The 26428-nt window shown below is 36.7% G+C and overlaps 1 protein-coding gene across 12 annotated transcripts in view; it reads left to right on the top strand.

Moving 5' to 3' along the window:
* SCMH1 (Scm polycomb group protein homolog 1) overlaps nt 1–26428 on the top strand; it is a 176580-nt gene that overhangs the window by 52102 nt on the left and 98050 nt on the right. For 7 of the 12 annotated variants that reach the window (XM_045799852.2, XM_045799849.2, XM_045799851.2 and 4 more), the window contains 4 exons: nt 2564–2632; nt 3147–3170; nt 12408–12478; nt 20855–21089. In XM_045799852.2, the coding sequence (XP_045655808.1) occupies nt 2564–2632; nt 3147–3170; nt 12408–12478; nt 20855–21089 (399 nt within the window). Of the gene's footprint in view, nt 1–2563; nt 2633–3146; nt 3171–7520; nt 11532–12407; nt 12479–20854; nt 21090–26428 lie in introns of those variants that run through there. The other 5 variants (XM_045799846.2, XM_087865778.1, XM_087865779.1 and 2 more) reach the window with 3 other exon arrangements.

Here is a 26428-nt window from a genome sequence, read left to right as displayed (position 1 = left end):
GGGTGATGTATGGAAGTGTCCGATCACTATACTGCACACCTGAAATTAATATTACATTATATGTTAACTAACTGGAGTTTAAATTAAAACTTAAAAAAAAAAGAGGAACGGATTGGCAAGAGGTGGCATTCTGTTTTAGCCATGTTAAGTTTGAAATGTCTGGTTTGATAACCTTGTAGAGATGGCCTGTAGGTAGTCACATATGTAAGCATGGAATTCCAAAAGGAGGCCAATGCTAGGAATATGAATTTGGGAGTGATCTCAGTGGAGTAGTAAACAGAAAAACCCTGTCTGAATGAGGAGATAATGTGAAGAAGCGAGGAGGCAATGACTATAGACAACTCTTAAAATAAATTTCCCTGAGAAATAGAAGGATATAGCAGGAGGGATCTATGTGGGATTAAGAGAGGGGAGGTGTTTGTTTTGCGTGTTTGTCTGGGGTTTTTTTTGTTTTGTTTTGTTTTTAATTTTTTTATCATGTTCAGTTAGCCAACATATAGTACAGCATAAGTTTTTGATGTAGTGTTCAAAGATTCGTTAGTTGTGTATAATACCCCGTGCTCATCACGTCATGTGCCCTCCTTAATACCCATCACCCGACTACCCCTTCCCCCACCCCCCTTCTGTAACCCACAGTTTGTTTCCCGGAGTCCAGAGTCTCTCATGGTTTGTCACCTTCTTTGAATCCTTCCCATTCAGTTTTCCCTCCCTTCTCCTATGATCCTCTGCGCTATTCCTTATGTTCCACCTATGAGTGACACCATATGATACTTGTCTTTCTCTGCTTGACTTATTTCACTTAGCATAATCCCCTCCAGTTTGTCTGTTTTGGTAGGAGATGATGGAGCAGTAAGGATGCGGATGCAAATGGTCTATTAGAAAAGGAATACTTGCAAAGTCCTTGAGAGGATGAGAGGAAATGGGATCTGGAGCAAAACTGGAGGGTTGCCTTTTGATAAAAATAGACACTTCATCCACAGCAATAGGAGAGCAGTCAGACAGAACGATGAGTGAGTAGATTCATTCATTCACCAAACACCGGCCTGAGCACCTGCTACTATGCTTTGCATGGCGGATATACCACTAACCAGGATCAGGTCGGTACCTTCCTGAAATGAGTGGCATAGAGAAGGTGCCTATCCCTTATTTCTGTTTTCTCAGTGAACACTGAATTAACGTCATCCCTGAGAGTAAAGGTGAGGGAGGGAATATTTGGAGTATGTAGAGAGAGAAAAATATATGAATTTTTTTTTGAAGGTGGAAACGCAAACACAGTACAGAAATGTAGTATTATCTCTAAATGGTGTTAGGTGGCATTTGAGAATTATGGCCATGAGTTTAAAGTGAGACCAGTAGGCTTCCATTTGTTTTTCTTTAGCCCTTGTGAGCAATTGCGGTAGGCATGGTATATAGGTGAATAAGTGGCTTTAATCAGAGTGAAGACTAAGGCTTTGCTAGGCAAATTTGACAAAAGAGAAGTGGAAGGGAGTTAAGAGTGTTTGCCTAGGAGTGTTTTTAATGAGGGACGATGGAATCTGAGTTGGGTAAGAAGGGAAGTAAAAACATGATGGGTAATTGATGGCGAGAAAGTGGTAGGGTCAGTAGATTAATCTAAATTTTCAAACAAGGAAAATATATTTCCATTATATAAGTAACTTATCCTCTTTATAAAAAATTTGAAAATATATGAGATTAGAAAATAGGGGGGGAAATACGACCACCACCTAATGATTACCAGATGTTTATATTTGCTGTGTTTGCTGCTGCTTTTTTTTTTTTTTTCCTAGTGATAACTTTGTAGGGTTAGTTTGCTAGGGCTGTAAATGTTGCTAGGGCTGTAAAGATTACAGACCTGGTGATTTAAACAGAAATTTATTTTCTCATAATTCTGGAGACTGGAAGTCAGAGATCAAGGTACAGGCAGGATTGTTTTTTTCTGAGGCCTCTCTCCTTGGCTTGTCTGTCTTCTCCCTGTCTTCACATGGTCTTTTCTTGTCCCTGTATATGTCTAAATTTCCTCTTCTTATAAGGACACCAGTCTTATTGGATTAGGGCTCGCTGTGATGATCTCATTTTAATGTAATTACTTCTTTATAGGCCATATCTCCAAATACAATCACATTAGAATGCGGGGGGGGGGGGTTGGACACAATTCAGTCCATAACAGGGGTTTTCTTTGTTTTCATAATTGCAATTATTCCATGAATATAATTTTTGATCTGATATTTTAGCAGATAACATTATAACTTAAACATATTCCTGTTTTGTTGTGTAGCCTTTGTAAAAATGTAACAGCTGCAAAATACTTCGTCACGTAATCAATGTACTGTGATATCTTAATCTGTCTTCTGAACACTTAGGTGCCCCCCCTTTTTTGTTATTATCAAAAGAAAAGCTAATGCTTTTTAAATAAAAGCTTTTTTCTGTATTTGGGAGCATTTCCTTAAAATACAATCTAAGAAGTGGATTACTTTATCAAAAACTGTGAATACATACTGCTAACTTAGAGAAGTATTGAATCTTACATTTCCTTTTCACATGACTGTCTTCTCTCTTCCTGCAGTAATAGACTGGAATGATGTTAGAAAACACAAGTATGGTCACCTTTCAGAGTCTGCATCCCAGTATCAAGGTAAGAAAACAAAAACCTCTATGTAGCATGGAAAAATTTAATTTGACATCCTTACCAAGAAACCTTTGTTCTTAGAGGTGCAAAGAAACCTTTGTTCTTAGAGGTGCAAAGAGGTTCTCAGTGGTGCAAAGAACTCACTGGCTAAAGCAGAAGCAAATATTATAGTTTGTAGAGGTATCGATCAAAAGCAGTTTGCTTCGTTTTGAACCAGAAATCAGGAAACTTAGACTCTGAGTACAGGTAATTCCAAATTAGCTTCACAGCTTTAGACCTGATCGCTTGGTGTCTCTGCATTTCCAGTTTTTAAGACTTTCGCCTTGGGAGTGAGGCAGAATTCGGTGGTATATTCCACAACTACTAGTAACACACTAATAACCACTGAGTTATCTTTTAAACTGAGAGGGTTGAATTACACAAACTCTCAAGTCTTCATTTTACCTCAGAACGTCACCTTTCTGTCATTTTGGTATGTTTGTCACAATGACTTATGCTGTAACATTTTTTTCTTTAATAGAAGCTACTGACATCCTGGAACTAGGTAAGATTTCTTTCTTGTATTTCTGTTAAATATGGGTTACTAACCAAACCAGAGATTAGAGTGTGACTAGGGAAAGAATGCCGTGCTGTCTGTCTCATGGACTAGTGAGTCACGTGCAGCCAGCGTCTCAGCTGTCAGGCCAAACCCTCCTTATCAGGAGGCACAGACCCAGCTAACGAAGATGGGGAGGGGAGAGTAGTTAATCTCACAGAGTCCAAGGGGGACCGGGGACCGACCCAAACTGGAAGCTACTCTTCATTCACCGAATTCAGAACTGAAACAAACCCCAACTGTCCATAAATCAGAATTTGGTGGGATTTCCCAAAAAGAAATTAGTCATGAGATATATTGAACTGAAGTTTAATCTAAAGATTTTCTAAATTTTGTAACTAAATACAATCAGAAATATTAACAATTGAAATAACAAGAGTCAAACAGCTGCTACGTTTAGTTTTCATCCCTATAGGGTATACCTCAGGACTAGGATTTGAAAAATAATGTCAATGTTAAAAATTCTTAATCAGCCTTCCGGATTTCTACATAAACGTCAGTCTTCTTAGTCCTTTAAGGTCTTTCTGTATGTTACATAAATATTAATATTCTAATGCCTTTATCAATTTTTGTTCAGATATTTTTGTATATTTTGTTACTGTGACTTCACGTGTTCAGCTCTATTATTATCATTGTCTTTTTGCTCCCTCTTGCCTTTTCTTCCAAAAACATTACTTTTCTTGCCTGCTGACAAAGACGATAGCACAGAGCCCTAGACCAGGAGTTGGAACTCCTGGGCCCTCTGAAAGCCGGCTGCATTTAGGGACTCTGTGGTGCTGGTCCTGAGTTTTGTAACTTGGAAAATGGGGGTAATAATCCCATTCTCCCTACTTCACAGGGTTTTTAAGAAGATTACATGAGCTAATGGATGTGAAAGCATCTTAAAACCTCTCAAATACTTTTCAGCTTTAGAGGATTGTTATTTTCGTTCTGTTGAGGGACTATCCTCAGACATTACTCTAAGTCAAATCATGGAATATGCTTTGAAGTGAAGCATTCTATGAATGTGAGCTGAAGAAATGAATGAAATGAAATAATGCAGGTAAAGGGCGTAGCACTTAATACACAATAAATGAGGTCACTTTTAATGACTTAAAACTTGCCTCAAGCTTTCTAAGGCACTGGTGTAGGGTAGAAAAATCATGAGCATAAGAATCAGATAGGCCTTGGTTCAGATTCCTATTCCCCACTTACCAGTTTTTTGACTTTGGGAAAATTACTTAATCGTTCTGAGCCTATTTCTTCATCTTTAAACTGGGAATAATGAACTTGGGAGATACTGATCACTGTGTGGGATGGTGTAGGCAAATGGAAGGTACTCAGTGAGAGCTGCTGTTGGTTTTGGTTTTGTTGCTAACATGAGTGATAACAATTACATATGGTTCAGGGACAAGAGATGCTGTGAACAATCTATTTTGTTGATAGGGAATTGTAAAAAGTGGTTACTCAATGTAGCATAAAGTACTTAAAGTGATGTTAAAATCTGAAAGTATATTTTTCCTTGTGCAAGGAGCAGAGGCTGTGCTAACATAGCACAGTCATAGCCAGGCACAGTCTCTGCCGAGTTAATCCTGCAGATTTCATTTTGCCCAACAAGCATAGAGAGCAACCCTGAATATCAAAGTGGAATGAAATTCAGTAGATTTCTAGAATCTCAGAGGCCTTAAAGGAAGAGGCCTTAAAATAAATAATTTCAAAATTCGACATTTTGAGTATCTTATAAAATGCCTTGTCTTGAACTCCTGAAAGTTACCGGGGACTTACAGCATCCTCAGGAACTCGCTTCATATTCAGACAAATATTTATGGGGCCAAAATCTGTTTCTTTGTAAATTCTGTCTGTCATACATACAACTTTTAGGGCAATACAGAATAGTTCAGCCAGTTTTTCACTCACCGGCCTCTAGTTATTAGGGACTACGTTCTCACTGCCACTCTTACCTTCCGAGCTGAAGTGCCATCATCTCATACCGGGATTATTAGAAGAGCGTGCTGCCTGGTCTTCCTGCCTCCAGCCTTGTCCGCCCTACTCCGTCCTTCACACCGCAGTCGGAGTGCCCCCCCTTCCTGGGGCCCCCAGTGCTGCCGTTCCTCATTCGTGTGGTGTAGGAGGTCTCTGCTCCTTGAACACCACTTTGATCTGAAACCTCTCTTCTAAACTGCTGGATTTTTTAAAACTCTACCCATTAGCCATACCAAAATATTCAGTTTTGGAAAAGTACCTTTTCTCACTTCTGGGCCTTTATACATGCTTTTCTTTCAGTCTGAAAAAAAAAAGATTCTTAAAAGAATTTTCTCTCGGGGCACCTGGGTGGCTCAGTTAGCTAAGCATCTGCCTTCCTCTCAGGTTGTGATCCCAGGGTCCTGGGATTGAGTCCCATAGCGGGCTCCTTCCTCAGCGGGGAGTGTGCTTCTCCTTCTCCCTCTGCTCCCCACCCCCCCGCTCCTTCTCTCTCTCTCTCAAATAAATAAATCTCAAAAAAAAAAAAAAAAGAATTTTCTCTCTTTTTGGCTGACTTCTTACTTATCCTTTTACACTTTAACGTAGAAGTGTAGAGGTTCCTTCCTCTGGGAACCCTTCCACAAGTCTTCCTGTAGCAGCCTCTGAGCCAAGCATAGCACCGATGGTAATTTACTATAGTTGGCTGTTTAGTTTCCGGCCCTCCCTGAAGCTCTGTGGGGTCAAGAACAATATTGTGATCGCGGTTGTATTTCTAGCGCCCGGCACAATGCTTTGATACACACGATAAATATATTTGTTGGATGGATAGATGGAAAAATGGCTCCAAGACTTTCCTTTCTTCTTCATGTTGAATGTTCGTTGTTCTTTCAGCTGCTCCTCAGGTGATATGGTTTTGTGTCCCTTCACCACTTAGGTCACCATTTAGGCTTTGGTTTGTTCTGTCCCTCTCAAAGTATAGCTCCCAGAACTAAATTTAATATCCCAGATGTGATTTCACTAGTCCAGAAAAGAGTAGCACTGTGACATGCTTGCTTCTTCTTTTCACTCACTTTTCATTTGCTATACTTTTATGGAGCCTGTGTTAAATTTCAGGCACTGTGTTAACCGTGAAGATTTAAAAAATAGTAATAAAGATAGCTCCTATCTGTAAAGAGCTTAAATAAATAATGATGATGATACGATGTGAAAAGTATGAAAATAAAGGTGTGAACAGGATGTCACAGGAGCTGGGAAATGGTGGGATTTGTTCTGAGAAATGGAGACTCAGACTTTTTTTTTTTTTTTTTGGCTTGGTGTTTTATCTTTACTTGATTCATTAAAAATTATCAAGTTACTGATCTAAAAGGCCTACGGACACTGTTTTGAGAATGAACCACTATGTATCTCATAAACTTAAGCTTTGGACATTTTAAAATAACTGGGTTTTATTAGTGCTGGATATGCCATAACTTATTAATCAGTTGAAAGTGCCAAGAAGACATGGTTGAGGGTATGCCTATGAAAATACTTCCTCTATTTAGATTGGTTTTGAAATTACGTGAAACAAACTGTTCCTCATGCTGGAATAGACTGATGAGGGGAACAGAACACAGATGCCAGGATAGGTCTGAATGTATATAAGAAGTTAAAATGTGATCAAGGTGACATTTCAGATCAGTGGGGAGAAGGTGATTTATTCAATAAATGGTGATGAGCACATTTATTGAGTAAAAGTAAAAAGGAAAGCAACATCTTTGCCTTGCCTGTCTGACAAAATAAATTCAAAATAGATCAGACATTTAAATGTGAAAAAAATAGAAACCTGAGAAATCCTAGAAGAAAACATGAGTTAATATTTCTTATAATATTGAAGTGAAGAAAGCATGATGTGAAAGCCAGAAGTCATAAAAAAGACTGAGAAATTGAAGGGCAAATCCTTGCAGACTGAGACAGATGTCTGCAACATACATGACAGGCAAAGGACTAATATCTTTAATCTACATGGAACTCTTAGAATCTGAGAAAACAAAAGAATACCTTGGTGAAAAATGATAAAAATAAAATACAGGGGCGGCTGGGTGGCACAGTTATTAAGCGTCTGCCTTCGGCTCAGGGTGTGATCCCGGTGTTCTGGGCTCGAGCCCCACATCAGGCTTCTCTGATAGGAGCCTGCTTCTTCCTCTCCCACTCTTCCTGCTTGTGTTCCCTCTCTCGCTGGCTGTCTCTCTCTGTCAAAATAAATAAATAAAATCTTTAAAAAATAAAATAAAATAAAATAAAATACAAACAGACTAATAAGCTTAAGATCAACTTTATTAGTAATCAAAGAATTGTATATAAAAGTATAACAGTATTTTGTTTTTTCTCTGGTAAGAGAAATTTATATGCAAAGAATTGCATATAAAAGTATAACAGTATTTTGTTTTTTCTCTGGTAAGATTTAACACAAGTATAGAGATTCTTAAAGCAGTTTTAGCAAGGATATAAGAAACATATTCTTATGTTCTACTGGTAAGAATTATATTGTATCAAAATATAAAACATACCTGCTCTTTGTCTACTAATCCCCCCTTAGAAATTTGCCCTAAAGTGATAATCTTAAAAGTGTTAAAAGATGTGTGAACAAAAATACTCATCAAAAATTAGAAAACATTTACATGACCGTCTAGAGTATTTAACAAATACTTTTGTTAACTAATGTAAATTATTGCACATATATACAATGGAACAGTTTTCAGACAGTAATCTTGGAGTAGAATTTCTGATCTGAAGACTATGATTGTCTTTATTTCTCTTAGGAATTTGGGTTCCGCACTTAAGGTGGAATGGGTAGAGTTATTGTAGAGAAATGTGGCTGAACAGTAGCCAGCATGAGTGAAGGTGTCTCACGTAACCAGGTCAAATTAGCAGCCTTTGAGAGATTTGGGACATGTTTAGAAAGAGAGATTGTACGTTATTATGTCCAGGACCATGGGTAGAGGTTAGAAGAAGGCAGACTTTGGCCAGGTATAAAGGGTAAAGTCTATCCATTTGTACTATTGAATAATAACTGAATAAGGAGTTTTTCAGCATTGGAAGTATTCAAGTAGAGGCTGGAGGGAGCTTCAGGTCTCAACTTTTATATCACCGCATCAAGATGCCTTTCTTGACCATCTGCCTAAAATACCACACACATACCGTTGGCACTCTTTCCCTCTTACCTTGCTTTCTTCTTTATTTGAAAAAGGCCAAATAGAGGCCAAATAAAATGTGTTTCTTTTGCCGTCTAAACTAACTGATATATATTTATTTGTTTGTTTATTGTTTTTCTTCCCCCTTAGAAAGTAAACTCCATGTGTACAGAGACTTTGGCTATTTTATTCTTTGCTATATATCACCAGTGCCTTGAACTAGGGTTGGTACATGGTAGGTGTGCAATAAGTATTTGTTGAATGAACGAGTATTAGAGAAAGGGATTCCTGCATTCAACTTGGTGGATCCTTGTGCTTTACATTTTTGGAAATTTTCATTTTTTAAAGGTACTTCTATGTAGTGTGTACGTCTCTTCAAGGCAGGGATTTTACTTCCTAATAATAAATGTAACTATCAAGTGGTATGCATTAGAGTTTATAAAACACTTTCATAAGCATTATTCAGTAATATCAATGAGTTGACTGGCTTTTTCTTAACTGTAAAGTCTCAACTCCGGTGTTTTCTCTGCAGAGCATCTGTCCATAACTTCATCTAAGATAGTTCCCGGCCTCTGTCTATCACATTATTTTATTTCCTTCACATACTTACCACTTATTACCTTATTTATTTGGTTATATGTTAACTGCCTCATCACGCACCAGAATGTAAGCTCCGTGAGGGTAGGGCCTCCTGTCTTACCCCGGCACTCCGAGGGTACTGTCTGGCACTAGAGGAGTATTCAGACATCAGTTGAATGAATAATTGAAATCACTCTGTAGATTATAAAACATTATACTTATAGGAGTTAATAATGTTGATCTTCACAGTAATCCTTGATCCCAGTAACCGATTAGATTTTCCTGTTCCGCATTCTCAAGGCAACCTCATTAACTTAAATTGATTGTAATTGTACCAGATTATTTGTGTTATTATTTATTCAATATCACTGCTTATTTTTAAACTGCAGACTTCATGAATTTAGGAGCCATGTCTATCTTGTTCCTCTTACACTTAACACAATGCTTTTGTACTTGGAAAGAGTTTAATAAATATTTATTGAATGAATGAGTGAGTGTGTGTACAATTTTGCATGATAGATATTATCTCCATCCTTCTGATGAGTAAACTGATGCTTGGAAGGATTAAATAACTTATCCAAGGTAATTATAGAAACAAGACTTTAGGGGCATCTGGGTGGCTCAGTTGGTTAAGCGCCTGCCTTCAGCTCAGGTCATGTTCCCAGGGTCCTGGGGTGGAGACCAGCATTGCGTTCCCTCCTCAGCAGGGGGGTCTGCTTCTCCCTCTCCCTCTGCCCCTCCTCCCTGCTTATGTTCTCTCTTTTTCTCTCTTTCTCACTCATAAATAAATGAAATGTTAAAGAAAGAAAGAAAGCAACAAGACTTTATCCAGCATCTTCTGACTCTCAATATTATGTTCTTTTAACTACACCAGTAATTTCTAGACATAGATATGAACCCGAATTACTTAGGGAACTTTTGAAAATACAGTTTTTTCAGACCACACTCAAAGCCTATGGAATGAGAACCTCTGAAGATGGGGCCCAAAACTCTATAAATGAGAAAAAACTATTCAGGAGATTCTGATGATCAGTAGTATTTGGGAATCAATGATATATGCCAGGGATTGGCAAATCCAGCCCACTGCCTATTTTTATAAATAAGGTTTTAGGGGAACACAGCCATGTTCATTCATATACATATTGTCTGTGGCCGTTTTCAGGCTACAGTGCACAGTTGAGTATTTGTGACAGAGACTGTGTGGCCCACAAAGGTAAAATTTTTACCCTCTGGCCCTTTACAGAAAGTTTGCCAGCCCTCCCAGATCTGTACCTTGCTGCCTGTCCCTATGTGTGTGTGTAGTTGGAGACGTAGTAGACATGACATTGGCTCCATTATGGGCATTACAGCAGGTGCTGACACACTCTTATTGAGTCAATAAAAATTAACTTATTTGCAATCTACCTGAAGTTAAGAGACTAAGCCTTAGGAAGTCTAAGCAGTAAAATTTAAGAAAAATCCTAATCTAGGTATGGTTCAGTCACAGTGGGTGAACTGCTTTTAACAAAGAGATTCCTTTTCATTCAGTTGGTAATAGGGTGTTCTCTAAATGGAGAAAGATGTGAGGTTTCTTGCTTATATAACAGGGATTGATTACCATAATTGATGTGTAATAGAGAACTGTAATTAATATCCTAATTATTTTGGTACCCCTGATGCTGCCATAATTTTTAAAACCAAAGTTTCTTGGGTGCTTGTGGTCAAAGCTCAAGCTACTACCCAGGACTGACCAGACCTCTAGACCTGCGCTGTGTAATACAGTAGCTGTTACCGAGATGTAGGAATTTAAGTTAATTCAAATTACATCAAAAACTAGGGATGTACTGTATGGTGACTAACATAATATAATGAAAAAATAGTATTTCAAATAAATAAATAAATAAAATCAAATTAATTTAAATGTAATCTCCTCACACACACATTTCAGGTGTTCAGTAGTTACATGTGGCTAGTGGCTGCCTTACTGGACAAGACAGACACAAAACATTTCTATCATTACAGAAAGTTTTAGTGGACAGTGCTGCCTTAGATGCTGGACTTTCAAGAGTTGCAGTTCACTCAAATTCCAGACTTGCTATTTGACTTAATCCTTTATTTGTAAGAATGGAATAGTGATTTGTAATGTTTTCTTTTTCTAACGGCAAATAGTGATGAAATGTATTCATTCCTTCCTTTAGGGATGTCTCAGCTAAGAGCAACCTCTTTATTATATTCTGATAAGCTCCTTAAATCTTGATTCCAGGAGTCCATTTACCCTATGGACTCTGAATTCAAGATAGTTAATCATTGGCCAGTTCATGAAGTGGTTCAGAACTGACTGTGATTTCTGGCCAAATCTATTTGGCTTGCTTAAGGTTGCTGGGAAAGGGACCAGTTTTAAAACAGAAGCTATAAAGTCAATAGAGTATAAAGTCTTGGCATCATCTTTGAAGTGATTTAGATTGCATCATTCAGTGAATCATTTTTATTCCCAGCATTTAGTGCTTTTTACATGGTCCAAAGCGGCCCTGTGCTGCTCCACTGGAAAGGAAACTTTAAGAAATGCTGGTTTGCTGCAGTGTTTTAGCTTGTGAGAGTCTCCGGGATCTTCCCTGTACCATCATGGGGTCACCTCCAGGGGGTTATTAGGGGAAGATTGATAATTGATTTAACCTTTAATAAAGAACTTAGTCATCTTTTGTGATTTAATAAGATATATATATTTAACAGCTTATTCCTTAAAATGTTTTCCCTGACCCCCAGCAGCATCACCTTGAGACTGCTTCTCTAGCACAGTGTTCCTCTAAAGGCCACTTCAAGAGGCTGAAAGATCCTGTAGACTCCCTAACTTATTCTTAGTTACTCTCATCAGAAATGCTACCGAGGACCCACTTTTCTATAAATTACCAGATCTTTGTCATTTTGCACCTCAAAGCTATACAGTTGTGGCAGGAATGAGAGTGGGTTAGGGGTGGGTGAGAGAGAGCAAGGATTCAAGTATAATCTCACTCATTCCATTTTTTCCTGCCATCAAATCATCTTACCCTATGTCTCTCCTTTATTCTTTCTAAGCTGAGATGGTGGGATGCAACCATATTGGGTGTTAAAAAGCTGTCATTTGATGTTATTAAGCGATCTCTTCAGGAGTTAGGGTGTTCAGAAGGATTCTCCTCACCCACTCTCTATGTCTTCTGTTCTGCTGTCTACAAGCTTCCTGGACACTTCTGTGAGATATTGGTATATCTCACACTGGCATTTTGGATCACTTGAGGGACTAACATGAAAACCATGTGAGGTCATCTTCAGACCATGATTTTAAAACATTGATCTAAAATGATCCACTCGGGTCACCTTGATTTCTACCCCTAATACTCTTTTGAGCCCAATAAGGAAAAAGAAGTTTTTTTTTTTACACTCAAACAACTGTCCAAAAATGGCCTAATGTTTAGTGTAGATTACATCCCAAAAGCACTTTTTAGGAAGTTGACTGTGATAGAGATTTCTATTTCCTTTACAGGTCATTTTACCTGGGACAAATACCTAAAAGAAACATGTTCAGTCCCAGCGCCTGTCCATTGCTTCAAGCAGGTAATTGATTCTCAACATCTTTAGTAGGTGGGAGGCAAGTAGGTTTGTTCTGGTCCTAGACAAGCAAAACAAGCCCTTGGACTTCTCCCCTGAAGGCCCCAGAATAAACTGTGGGAGGAATACAGCTCAAGGCTCAAAATTCATGAATTTTGGCAGCAGGCAGTCTCTCCAACTTCATCCCAAGTAACACCTTTTCCTTTCTTAACCTCTTCAAGGCTGTGTTTTGTTACTGGGAACAATACCCACTTTTTATGATAGCTCTTAATTCAGACAGATAGGAAACAGAGTTATAGCCCGTAGACAGTGCTTGAAAGTGGAGCAGTATTCATTTCTCTTTATGCAACACCCCAGCCACAGTCTTACCTTTCCATAAGAATACTGGCACCACGTTCCATTGGAGAGTATGTCAGGACCTTATTAGCGGTCAGTCAGAGCTTCCCATGTAGGATTAAGGGTCCCACATAATGCACACATAATGTTGACTATATCAGCACACAATAAGGCTGGTGAACAAAAAAGTAAACTGCTGCTAAACATCAGGAAGTTAGTTCTGCCTTCCTTCCTTTATTATTCAAGTGTTTATTTCCTCAAATTGTCAACATTTCACTTTGAATTGTGTCTGTGTTCTAAATAAAAATACAAATCCAGGACATCTGCTCATTTGAAATAATAGGGACTAAATTCATATTCCCACTGGAAAAAATAATAATAAAAGTATATTAAACAGTGTTTTTCAGGTTACTGAAGGTCAGGCAGCCAAGCACAGTGATCTCTGAGAGATCAAAAACAATGAGTTGAGCGCCTTATGGTTTCCCAGCTTACTGCTTAAGAGAGTTTTGAGACCATGGCCCATAGAAGAGGAGCCCAGGGTGAGCCAGCAGCTCCCTAATTTGAAGAGATAGAGCTGAGAGGGGAAACCAAGGTGGCTAGAGTTTGGAGGACAGAGTGCCTAAGAGGAGAGAGCTGCACAGATAGAAAACCACAGAGATCTGCAGAAAACCCTCTTCAAGTATTCAGCAAAGTGATGTTGTTTCATGTATGCAGATGATGAAACTACCCAAAGCCAAGAGAAAAACCATTGGACAGGATTGGAAGGAATAGAGCCTCACACTGCCACAGGGCTGGGAATAATGCCTGATTCCGCCAGCTAGACTGGAAAATCTCATAATTCATGTGGCATAGGGTGGATAACTTGGGAAGATCTTACTCAGCAGTGGGTAATAATTAGCCTTAGAATGAGCACTTCTTGAGACCTGCCCAACAAATCATAAAAGCAAGACTCAAAATGATCAAACTGTTTTCAGGTAACTTATAATGCATCTAAGAACATAGCACAAAAAGGAATGCAAAAATAACTGGCAACCAACAGGTAAAAGTCAAAGTGTCTGGCATCCAGTCAAAGATTACCAGGCATGTAGAGAAGCAGGTAAACATAATCAGTCATGAGCAGAATAATCAACCAATTGAAACAGACTCAGAACCTATATAGATCTTAGAATAGCAGACAAAAACATTAAAACATGTATTTTAAATGTATCCCATGTGTTTGAAAGTTAAGCAGAGACATGGAAGATACAAAAAGACCCATATTGAACTGTTTGCAAAATGAAAAATACACTGGATGGGATTAATGGCAGAAGAGATCAGTAAACTTGAAGACATAGCAGTAGAAACTATCCAAAATGAAACACAAAGAGAGAAAAGAATCTTAAAAAGATGAAAAAGAACACCAGTGAGCCAAAGGATAACTTCAGTTTCCATGAGATAACTTCATAAGACCATGTAATTAGAGTTTGAAGATATAATGGCTAAAAAATTTCCAAAATTGGGGAAAACGGTAAATCCACAGATTGAAGAAGCTCTATGAATCCCCCCCAAATAAAAGACAAGAAGAAAACTACATTAACACATATCATAAATGCTGGAAGTTAGCAATAGAGAACATCTTAAAAGCAGCCAGAGAAAAAAGACGTTTTACATTACAGGTTAACTAATGTAAGAACAACATTATATCTTCTTGTCAGAAACATTGTGAACAAGAAAGTTGAGTAACATGTTGAAAGTACCACAAGCAAAAGCTGTCAACTAGAATTCTATACCCAGTAAAAAGTTCTTTCAAAAACAATACCAGATGGAATTACAGATCTATAAGAAGGAATGAAAGTCCCTGGTAATTGTAATTATAAGGGCAAATACATAAGATGTTTTTCCTTATTATTTAAGTCTCTACAAAAGAAAATCATGTTAACAATAATAATCATATTGTAGAGGTGATAACAGATATTTAAGTAAAATGTGTAACATATATGCCCAGGAGAGGAGAAACCTTAAATACACTGTTGAAAGATTCTTGTAAAATTCTTATACGTGAAGTAGTATAACATTACTTGAATATAGACTGATAAATTAAACATGTTTACTGTAAACATCAAAGCAACCACTAAAATAGTAGAAAATAAATAGCCGATGGTAGACTTAAATCCAACCATATCAGTAATCAAATTAATTATAAATGGTCTAAATGCCCCAGTTAAAAGGTTGAGATTGTCACATTGAATAAAAAAACAAGATCCAATTATATACTGCTTGCAAGAAACTATACTTTAAATATAAAAATACAAACAAGTTAATAGAAAATGATATAGCTTGCTGACATTAGCCACAATAAAACTAAAATGACTATGTTAATATCAAAGTATATTTCAGAGTAGAGAACACTGCCAGGGATAAAAAAGGTAATTTCATCATGAAAAAGGGTCAGACATTTTTACATGAAGCAAAAAATGATAGAAATATAAGGAGAAATGAATAAATCTAAATTTATTTATAGATGGAATACTAATACTCCCCTCTGATTCAAGAACAAGTAGTAGGAAATCAGCAAATGAATAGTAGACGTTAACAACACTGTCAACCAGCTGGACCTAACTGACAGGTATAGAGCACCCCCAGCCACAGTAGAATGTACATTCTTTTCAAGTGCACACAGACTATTTACCAAGTTAGACCCGTATTCTGGACCATAAAGTAAGTTTTGATAAAATTAAAAGGACATAAGTAATATAAAGTATGTTCTCAGGTTATATTGAATTTAAAGTAAAGATTAATAGCAAGAAGTTATCTGGAAAATAATACCTCCAAATATTTGGAAACTGAGTAACACATTTCTAAATACCTCTTGGGTTTGGAGGGAAAAAAAAGGGACATTAGAAAATATTTTCAACTAAACGAAAATGAAAATTTCAAAATTGTGCATTGCTGCTAAAGCCATCCTCATGAGGACTTATAGCACTAAACACTGATACTAAAAAGAAGAGTTGCATTTAGTGACCTCAGCTTCCATTTTAAATAATGAGGGGGAGAAAAAGACTGAGTTAACCCCAAAGTAAGCAGAGGAAAGGAAATAATGAAGATCAGAACATAAACCAATAATAGAAGAAACAGAAAAATAATAGACAAAATCATTGAAGCCAAAGCTGATTTTTGCAAAGATCAATATGAAATGATAAACCTCTAGCCAGATTAATCAGCAATAAAAGAGAGAAAAATATAGATTACTAATGTCAGAATTGGAAGGGATACCATCACTATTGATTGTACAAATATTAAAAGGATAATAAAGGAATATTACGAACAAATTTATGCCTTTGACATAAATTTGACAACTTAGTTGAAATGGATAATTTTCATGAATAACACAGGTTACCAGAGTTCACTGAATAACACTATTTCTGTTACAGAAGTTGAATTTGTAGTTAAGAAATTTCCCACAAAGAGAATTTCAGGCCTAGATGACTTCACTGGTGAATTGTTTCAAACATTTAAGGAAAAAGTAATGCAAATTCTACACAGACTCTTCCAGAAAGTTTAAGAAAAGGGAATACATTCCAGCTCATTCTATGAGGCAAGTATTACTCTGATAACAAAATCAGGTAAAAATACTGAAAGAAAACTACAAAACAACATCTCACATGAAAATATATGTAAAAATTCTAGGAAATTGATTCTAACAATATGTAATAATAATTCATCATGACCGAGTGGAACTTAATTCCAAATATGCTAGGTTGATTAAGCATTCATAGGTCAATCAGTGTTTTACCATATGAACACACTAATGAAGAAAAAGTGTGATCATCTCAGTAGACGCAAAAAAATCATTGACAAAATCCAGTGTCCATTACTAATAAAAACTCTCAACAAACAAGAAATAGAAGGGCATTTCCTAAGTCCTAAACCCTAAAGGGCGTCTATGTAAAACTTAAAGATATCATACTTAATGGTAAAAGTATAAATGCTTTTCCTTTAATGTCAGGAACAAGACAAGGATGTCTGCCCTTGCCACTTCCATTCAACATTGTATTACCAATGTGACCAGGCCAAAAAAAAAAAAAAAAAAATTAGGAAAGGAGGAAGGGAGGCTGGAGGTGTGGGATGAAGGAAAGGGATTCAGATTGAAAGATTAGAGCAACCACCAAATAAAATACGTGGGTGGCAAGTAAGTACATGAATTGATGGTTAACATTTCTTCATTAGGGAAATACAAAGTAAAACCATAAAGACTGACCATACCTAATAGTGGCAAGGATGTGGAGTAAATGGAACTTTCATAAACTACTGGTGAAAACATAAAATGATTCAAATACTTCAAAATATAGTTTGGCAAAAAACTTCAACAAACTACTGAGCCAAAAAAAAAAAAAAAAAGATCACTAAGTTAGGAATTAAATAATACATCTTTAAAAAAATAACTTTAAAAAAATTTTATACCTCAGTACTATTGTTAAAAGTAACTCAATAGAAGACATAATGGAAGAGAAACTCTCATTTACAATAGCAGCAATATGTATAATTCTTTTTTCCATACAAAGATTCATACATGGGTGTTCATAGAAGTTTTATTTGTAATAATCAAAAACTGGAAACACACAAAATGTTTATCAACATGAACTCAGCAATAAAAAGAAATGAATAATTGATGCATTCAGCAGTATGGATGAATATCAACATAGTTATGCGGAGTGAAAATATCTAAAAAAATCCTATAGCCAAGATCATACTTAATGGTGAGAAACTAGAAGCTTTCCTACTAAGATCAGGAACAAGGCAAGGACGTCTCCTCTCACCACTCCTTTTCAATATCATAATGGAAGTTTTAGATACTGTAATAAGACAAGAAAAGAAAAGATATACAGATTGGGAAGGAAAAAAATAAAACTTTCTTTGTTTGCAGATGACATAATTGTCTCTGTAGAAAACCCGAATTGACAAAAAAAAACCCTCCTAGATCTAATAAGCAAGTATAGCAAGTTTGCAAGGTACAAGGTTAATGTATAAAAATCAATCACTTTCCTTTATACTGTAATGAACAAGTGGAATTTGCCATTAAAAGCACAATTCCATTTAGCACCTCCAAAAATGAAATACTTAGACATATGTATCTGATAGAATATATACAAGATTTATATGAGGAAAACTACAAAATTCTGGCAAATCAAAGAACTAAAAAAAATAGAGAGTGATATTCAAGAATAGGAAGACTCGGAGTACCTGGGTGGCTCAATCAGTTAAGCATCTGACTCTTGATTTTGGCTCAGGGCATGATCTCAGGGTCATGTGATTGAGCCCCACATTAGGTTCCATGGCTCAGTGTGGAGTCTGCTTGAGATTCTCTTCTCCCTCTGCCTGTCCTCCTGCTTGCACATGCTCTCTCAAATAAATAAATAAATAAAATCTTAAAAAAAAAAAAAGGATAGGAGGACTCAGTATTGTCAAGATGTCAGTTCTTCCCAATGTGATCTATAGATTAAATGCAAGCCTAATTAAAATTACAGCAAGTTCATTTGTGGAGAATTTGATTCTAAAGTTTATATGGTGAGACAAAAGATCTTGAATAGCCAACATAATATTGAAGGAGAACAAAGTTGGAAGACTGACACTACCCAACTTAAAGGCTCACTGTAAAGAAACAGTAGTCAAGACAGTGTGGTATTTGCAAAAGGAGAGCCAGATGGATCAATGGAACAGAATAGAGAGCCAAGAAACAGTCCCACATAAGTAAAGGCAACTGATATTTGACAAAGGAGTAAAAGCAATACAATGGGGCTAAGATAGTTTTTTCAATGAATAGTGCTTATTAAACAACTGGACAGCTACATGCAAAAAAAAAAAAAAAGAATCTAGGCAGAAACCTTACACCCTTCACAAAAATTGACTCAAAACAGACCACAGACTAAATGTATAACTTAAAACTGTGAATTCCTAGAAGATAACATAGGAGAAAAACAAGATGACCTTGGATGTGGTGATGACTGTTTAGATACAACACCAAGGGTATGATCCATGAAAGAAGTAATTGCTAAGCTGGACTTCATTAAAATTAAAACCTTCTGCTCTATGAATGACACTGTCAGAAGAATAAGAAGACAAGCCACAGACTGAGAGAAAATATTTGCAAAAGGCATATCTAATAAAGGAATGCTATTCAAAATATACAAAGAACACTTAAAGTCTCAAAAATAAGAAAGAAAACAACTTGATTAAAAAATGGGTCAAAGGTCTTAATCTTAATAGATACCTCACCAAAGAAGACATGCAGATGACAAAAAAAGTGTTTCACATCATAAGTCATCAGAGAAATACAAATTAACAGTAGTGAGATACCACAGCACACCTGTTAGAATGGCCAAAATCCAGAACAGTAATACCACCAAAAAAACTGACGAGGATGTGGAACAAAAGGAACTCTCATTCATTACTGGTGGAAGTGCAAAATTGAACAGCCATTTTGTAAGATAGTTTGGTGATTTCTTACAAAACTGAACATACTCTTTCTATTCAATCTTAGTAGTCATATTCCTTGGTATTTACCCAAAGGATTTTAAAACTTAAAACACCTGCACAAAAACTTTTATTCAAAACTGCCAAAACTTGGAAGCAACCAAGATGCCCTTCAGTAGGTGAATGAAAAAGCTGTGGTGTAGCCATTAAATGGAATATAATTCAGCCCTAAAAAGAAAGGAGCTATCAAGGCATGAACAGACATGGAGGAAACTTAACTGCATATTACTAAGGGAAAGAAGCCAGTCTGAAAAAGCTGCATACTGTACGAGTCCACCTATATGACATTCTGGAAAAGGCAAAACTATGGAGACCCTAAAAATATCAGTGGTTGCCAGTGGTTGAGTGTGTGAGGGATGAATAGGCAGAGCACAGAGGATTTTTAAGGAGTTAAACTATTTTGTTTTATCCTGATCGAATACCTGTCATAGATTTGACCAAACCCACAGAATGTACAACACCAAGACAGAACCCTAACACAAAGTGTGGACTTTGGCCAATTATCCTGTGTCAGTATAGATTCATCAGTTGTAACAAATGGACCGCTGTGGTGTGGGGGGTGTTGGTAATAGGGGAGACTGTGCATGTGTTGGGGCAGGGTGTATATGGGAAATCTCTTCACCTTCCTGTCAGTTTTCTTATGAACCTAAAACTGCTCTAAAAAATAAAGTCTCTAAAAAAAAAAGAAATGAATTATTGACATATTCAATAATATGGATGAATATCAGAATAATTATGCTGAGAATCTCGACACGTACGAAGAGTACATTCTCTGTGATTCCCTTCAGACTTGAAAATGCAAACCATCAATCTGCAGTGATAGAAAGCGATCAGGGTTTACCTGGGGCCAGGGGTCTGGGTAGGGCTAGACAGAGGGATTATAAAGGGACATGAGAAAACTTGGGAGTGTGTCCGTGTTCGTTATCTGGATTGTGGTGATGGCTTCAAGGGCGTGTGTGATTTATATGGTGTCAGGGGTATATACATATGTCAAGATTTAACAAAGTGTATAGTTAATGGTATGTCAGTTTAACTTAAAGTTGTTTTTAAATATGACTCGACTTATAAGTTAATGTCAAAATAAGAAAAATATTAACCCCCAATAGTGTGTGTGGTGAATATACAAACCAATACATTGAAATGCTCCATGAAGAGACACTAAGGATATGTAAGTTTAATAGGATGATTTCTGAGAAAATGTTACCAATACCTGGAGATTTAGGATGTTGGAGAAGATGGGATGAAAAAGCATTTAAATCAGGACCGTTTGAGACACTGCTGTGCTTTTCTTACTGGTGTGAGTCAATATTTGATGCTTCTGTGGGAGTAATTCTTCCCTCTCATCTTACCTTCCGGTGTTTCTTTCACATGAAACCCTTCCTAAGAATTAGGGAATAGTTCAGGGCAGTTGCCTTGGGCCCAACTATAACCAATTTCAGTCCAAAGCATAAGTTGTCAGATTCCATTTCTTAACATCCTTAGTGAAAATGCCCTTTACTCTTAGTCTTCCTAATCCCCATGGCTTGTTTTTCTCAGTCCTACACACCTCCAAGCAACGAGTTCAAGATCAGCATGAAATTGGAAGCACAGGACCCCAGGAACACCACATCCACGTGTATTGCCACAGTAGTTGGACTGACAGGTGCCCGCCTCCGCCTCCGCCTTGATGGCAGCGACAACAAGAATGACTTCTGGCGGCTGGTTGACTCAGCTGAAATCCAGCCTATTGGGAATTGTGAGAAGAATGGGGGTATGCTGCAGCCCCCTCTGGGTGAGTAACTAGACCCAGGCTCTCCTTAGCCAATTAGTTATCTTTCCAAAATTGTACATCCTATTATGGGAAAGCCTTGGGTCCCCTGCCTATTCCTTCTTTTTCATGTGGCCAAAAGAAAAGGCCCACCCAAAATGAAATGACTTGTAAAATCTGGACATTAACTTATAATATCCAGGCCTCTCTTAAGCTCTCCTTTTTCTAGCTAGAAACCACACCTTTCATCCTTCTTTGTCAGTTCTCATTTACCCTGACAGTGAATGGAAGGAGATCTTACATTTAACCTGCCTCAAAAAACTACAGAGCTTTTACCAAATCCTACAATGATAACAAGAGGTGAGAGAAAATTTCCCAGTGAAAGGATGACTGTTACAAGGGTTCCTTCTTTCCTTTCCCCTAAATTCTCACTTGGTCCTTGTAATTTTCTCACTTCGAATTCATTTGCATTATTTTATTTAAACTAATAACCCCACTATATTTTTCTTCTCAAGATCAAACTTATCCTTTTTTTCCACCTCAGTGATTTAGCCCATGTCATCAATTACTGTCAATCACTATTGCAGTGAGTCTCAACAGAGGAGAGAGAGAGAAGGGTTATGAGCTATGGGCTATGTTCCCTTCAGAAGATTGTACTAAATTAATTGAGCATTAGAGGACAGGTATCATTTGCGAGAGATCCAAAGGTGGTTACTGAATATTATCCCCCATTTAAAAAATTTATTCGTAATGTAAAATTCCAAACATATACAAAAGTATAAGGAATAGCACAGTGAATGTCCATTTGTTCTTTATCCTTGATAATTACGAACACATAGTCAATCTTGTTTTATTTGCACCTACACATACTCCCTGCCCCCTCCTGCCCAGTTGCCCAAACATTGTATCATTCTATCATTAAATATTTAGTATCTGTGTCTCATAGTTAATATTTTTTAAACAAATCATAATATTATCATATGTAAATAAACTAATGATAATTCATTAATATCAACAAATATTTACTCGCTGTTTAAGTTTTTCCCTGTTGTCTGTCTGTCTGTCTCTTTCTCTCTCTATTAGTTTCCTTGAATCAGGATCTAAATAAGATCCACATATTGCAGTTGGTTGATATGTCCTTTGAGTCTCTTTTAATCTATGGGTTCTCCTTCTCTTATTTTTTTCTCACAATTTATTTGTTAAAAAACCTAAATAATTTATCTTTAATATCCCCCACAATTAGATTTTGCCAATTGTGTCTCCGTGGTATCATTTAACATGTTTCTCTGTTCTCTCTTTCCTAGAAATAGGCAGCTAGGTCTAGAGGCTTGATCAGGTTCAGGTTCAGTTTTTTCATAAGAATATTTCATAGGTGGTGATGTTTACTTCTTTTAGGAAGCATATATGGTCTCGTTGTCTCTCATTGTTATAATGAAGCAGCCATTACTGCTTGTGGTCTAGATCAAGGGTTGACTGATTTTCTTAAAAGGGTTAGACAGCAAAACTTTCAGGCTTATTGGCCATACATTCTCTGTGGCAACTAGTCAGCTTTGTCATTGTAATACAAAAGCAACTACAGACAATACATAAACAAATGAGCAAGGCTGTGTTCCAATAAAATCTTATATTTACAAAAACAGATGACCAGCCTGCTGGCTATAATTAGCTGACCCCTGACTTAGATCAATCAATTCATTATGGTTGCAAAATGGGAAATTTTAATCTTATAATTCCATCCACATAAATTAAATGGAATATGTCTATTAAAATAAATTTCCATCAATTATTTGGCTATTGTGAGGATATCATTCATGGAAGAAAGCTTAAGTGCTTGATTCTTTACCAATTTTCAAAATGATGAATTGGTTTGCTACCATCCTCCAAAACTATTTAAGGACAGTTTTTTTGTTACTGTTTAGTATCATAAACCTAAGAATTCATACATATTCGACGTGTTTCATTTCATTGCATTGATCGTCCCTATTGATTCTTGATTTGTCCCATCTTTGGCTGTGTAGGAGCCTAATCAGATGGTCTCCTGACTCTTTATTGCTTGATTGCTCTCTTGGATTTTCGAAATTTCAAAATGTTCCAGGCTCATCTTGTATATTATCTGCCCCAAATATGAAATCGGCTATTTCTTTTAGGTGCCTGGGTTCCTTTTAGTGGGAAATGATATTTAGAGACTATAATCTGAACACTAGAGGGCTCAGTGCTACTGGGTTGGTTGTTCTTTCTATGTCTCTTTGGCATAGATAGGAACTGCCTTATTGTTATTATTAAAGATAAAATCATTAGTTCATATTGATACTTCCTACTAAAATTCAGGATAAATGGTGTTTTAGTTTACTTTATCTTTGCTGTCTTAAATCTGCATCTCCTTCGTCCCACAACAAAACCCTGGTTGTCCATACCACTAATACAGTAGCTCATTTGTTTTATCATGTAGCACACCCATCAGTCTCAGAATAGCAGTAACACTCACCACCATCATAGTCACCGGCAGCGTTTGAGATACTTGCATTTCTTTCTTTCTTACCCTAAAGTGAAGTATAGTCAATAATGTGCTACAAGTTGTTTGGATTGGTTTCTCTCTGGGAGGCAGTGCTACCAACTTGATATAAACTTAGGTTCACTTGTATTTTTTTAAAGACTTATTTATTTGAGAGAGAGAGAGAGAGAGAGCGCGCGCATGTGAATGGGGGAGGGGCAGAGGAAGAGGGAGAGAATCCTCAAGCAGACTCCTTGCTGAACATGGAACCCAATGTGGGGCTCAATCCCAGGACCCTGAGATCAGAACCTGAGCCAAAATCAGGAGTCAGATGCTCAACCAATGAGCCACCCAGGCACCCCTGTATTTTTTTTTATTTTTAGAGATTGCTTTTTAGAAATGTTCCTTTATAAATATGTGTGTGATACACATCATTCTTAAAGTCAGATCTATGAAACAGAATATATTCAGAGAAATCCCCTTCACCTTATTCCTTCTGCCATAGGCAGCCACTTTCTCTTAATTTTATAGTTTGTACTTCATTTTTTAAAAATACAAATATATTTATGTGTATGTATGTGTCTGTGTGTGTGTACATATATGCATAAGTATTTCCCACTTTCTTATATAAATGACAGTATACTGTACATATTTGTCTTAACCTTGCTTTTTTCCATTTAATGAAATATCCTAAAGTTGATTTCTTAGTAGTATGAAGATATTTCTCATTCCTTTTTATAGCTGCTTAGTACTGTATAATTCTCAATCTGCTTTATGAATCACTATTTAGAAACATCTTGGTATGCTATTAAAAAGTACAGTTGACCCTTGAACAACACAGGTTTGAACTGCACAGCTCCATTATACACAGATTTATTTCGATAAATACAGTACACTACTATAAATGTATTTTCCCTTCCTTATTATTTTCTTACTAACATTTTCTTTTCTCTAGCCTATTTTATTATAAGAATACTCTATATAATACATATACCATATAAAATATGTGTTAATCAGCTCTTTACATTATCATTAAGGCGTCAGATCAACAGTAGGCTGTTAGTAGTTAAGTTTTGGGGGAGTCAAAAGTTACACATGATTTTTGAGTGCATGGGGTGTGTGGGGTTGGTACCCCTAACCCCTGCATTGTTCAGGGGTCAACTATATAAGCTCCCAAGGATAATGGTGATGATTTAAATCACAATCTTTCAATAAATTCTCTAGAAACATATAGATCAAAAAGGAAACCAAACCAAACCACCCATAATTCATGTTTAAACATAACTGGGCGTCAAGAATACCACAGATTTCAATTATATGTTGTCTACATGTTCAGATATAAAGACCCGAAATCATTAGAGCTAGTACCTGACCCATACAGAATGAATAGTTTTATGTAAGTAGAAATTACATTTAGGAAGGGGAAGGCAATGGGGGCCTAACATAGTCAGAATCATCTCCAGGAAAAGATAGTTCAATTTAGAGTGGGAAATACTGAGAACAGAGCTAAGACATACTTGATTAGAACATTGACTACTGGGGAATCCAAAGGAAGAGAGTGGATTGAAAGCGTGAGGGACTAGAGATAGCGCTCTTGAGAAGATAACTACCTTTGGGGGAGGGTAGACATATGTTGAAGGAAAAGAAGGAAGTGAGGGGGTTGTAATTCAGAATTATACAGAAACAGAAGAGAAGCAGTCAAAAGACACACCAGTCTCCCATCCCATCGCAACAGGCTCATCTACTAAAGAAACCGTGTTTCACTATGTCAACAGAAAATTCATAACCCAAGATTCCTGCCAAAGTAGGACCTCCTGTTTTTGCTGGTCCAGGTAAATATAAGATATTTCAAATGATTAAGAAACAGCATTCAATCTCTATAAAAAGCTTCTATATGACGAAAAACCAAAGATGAGGATAAAACTGTTTTAACTACTGAAAACTCTTCCAAAATCAGTGACTAACCAGAAGAAAACTATTACACAACAACCCAACTTGAATTAAACGAGTATTGACAGATATGCAAAAAAACCCATGAATCATAAATTTTAAAAGTCAGACTAGAAATGCACAGTAGACAGGAAGATGTGAAAATAGAATTGCCTAAACTCAAGAAAAAATTGAAGAAAAACAAAATAATCTCAATTGCAGACTCAATTCCAGGGTGCCCGATGGACCATAGGTTTAACTGAAAATATAATAAGGGACATTGAGAAGAGAAATAAAAACAGCCAAGAGAATAAAAATAAATATTAGGAAAGGTTAAAAAGTATCAGAAAGGAACTGTTAGATATAGAACATAGTCAATAAAGTTTCAGTATGTATATGTGAATTATGTATGCATGTATAATTGGAGTCTCTGAAGAAGATGAACAAAATAATGAAACAATTAATAATTAAAATTATAAGAAAGTTTTCCAAAAATTAAAGAAGACCTGAACCTACATATTGAAAGGGCCTACCTTTTTCCTGGAAAAATTGATTCAGATTGGTTACTCTAAGATGTATTCTAATCAAACTGTTACACTCTAAGAATAAAGAAAAACCCCTCTGAGCCTCCAGAAAAAAGGCCGAGTTATTTACAAGGGAAAGAAAGTGAAGTTTGCATCATACTTCTTTACAGCAAAGTACAAAGAAAGAAAATAAGAACGGGGGTTTTATATCTATACAAGCTGTTTTTCAGGTATTGAGATTATACTGAAACAGTGTTCAGCATGCAAGAACTCAGGAAATACTATAACCCTAAGCCCTACCTGAGGAATCCATCACAGAAAGAGCTTCATCCAAACAAGAAATGATCAATCTAAGACAAAAAGCAAAGGTGGAGACAAGAGTAGAATAGTATGGTATCGGTCTGGATCCAGTGAAGAGC

Source organism: Ursus americanus, chromosome 12 (genome assembly GCF_024610735.1).
Source record: "Ursus americanus isolate L20-20 chromosome 12, mUrsAme1.1.p, whole genome shotgun sequence".
In the NCBI taxonomy this organism is placed as follows: domain Eukaryota; kingdom Metazoa; phylum Chordata; class Mammalia; order Carnivora; family Ursidae; genus Ursus; species Ursus americanus.
This window is presented reverse-complemented; position numbering and strand designations above follow the sequence as displayed.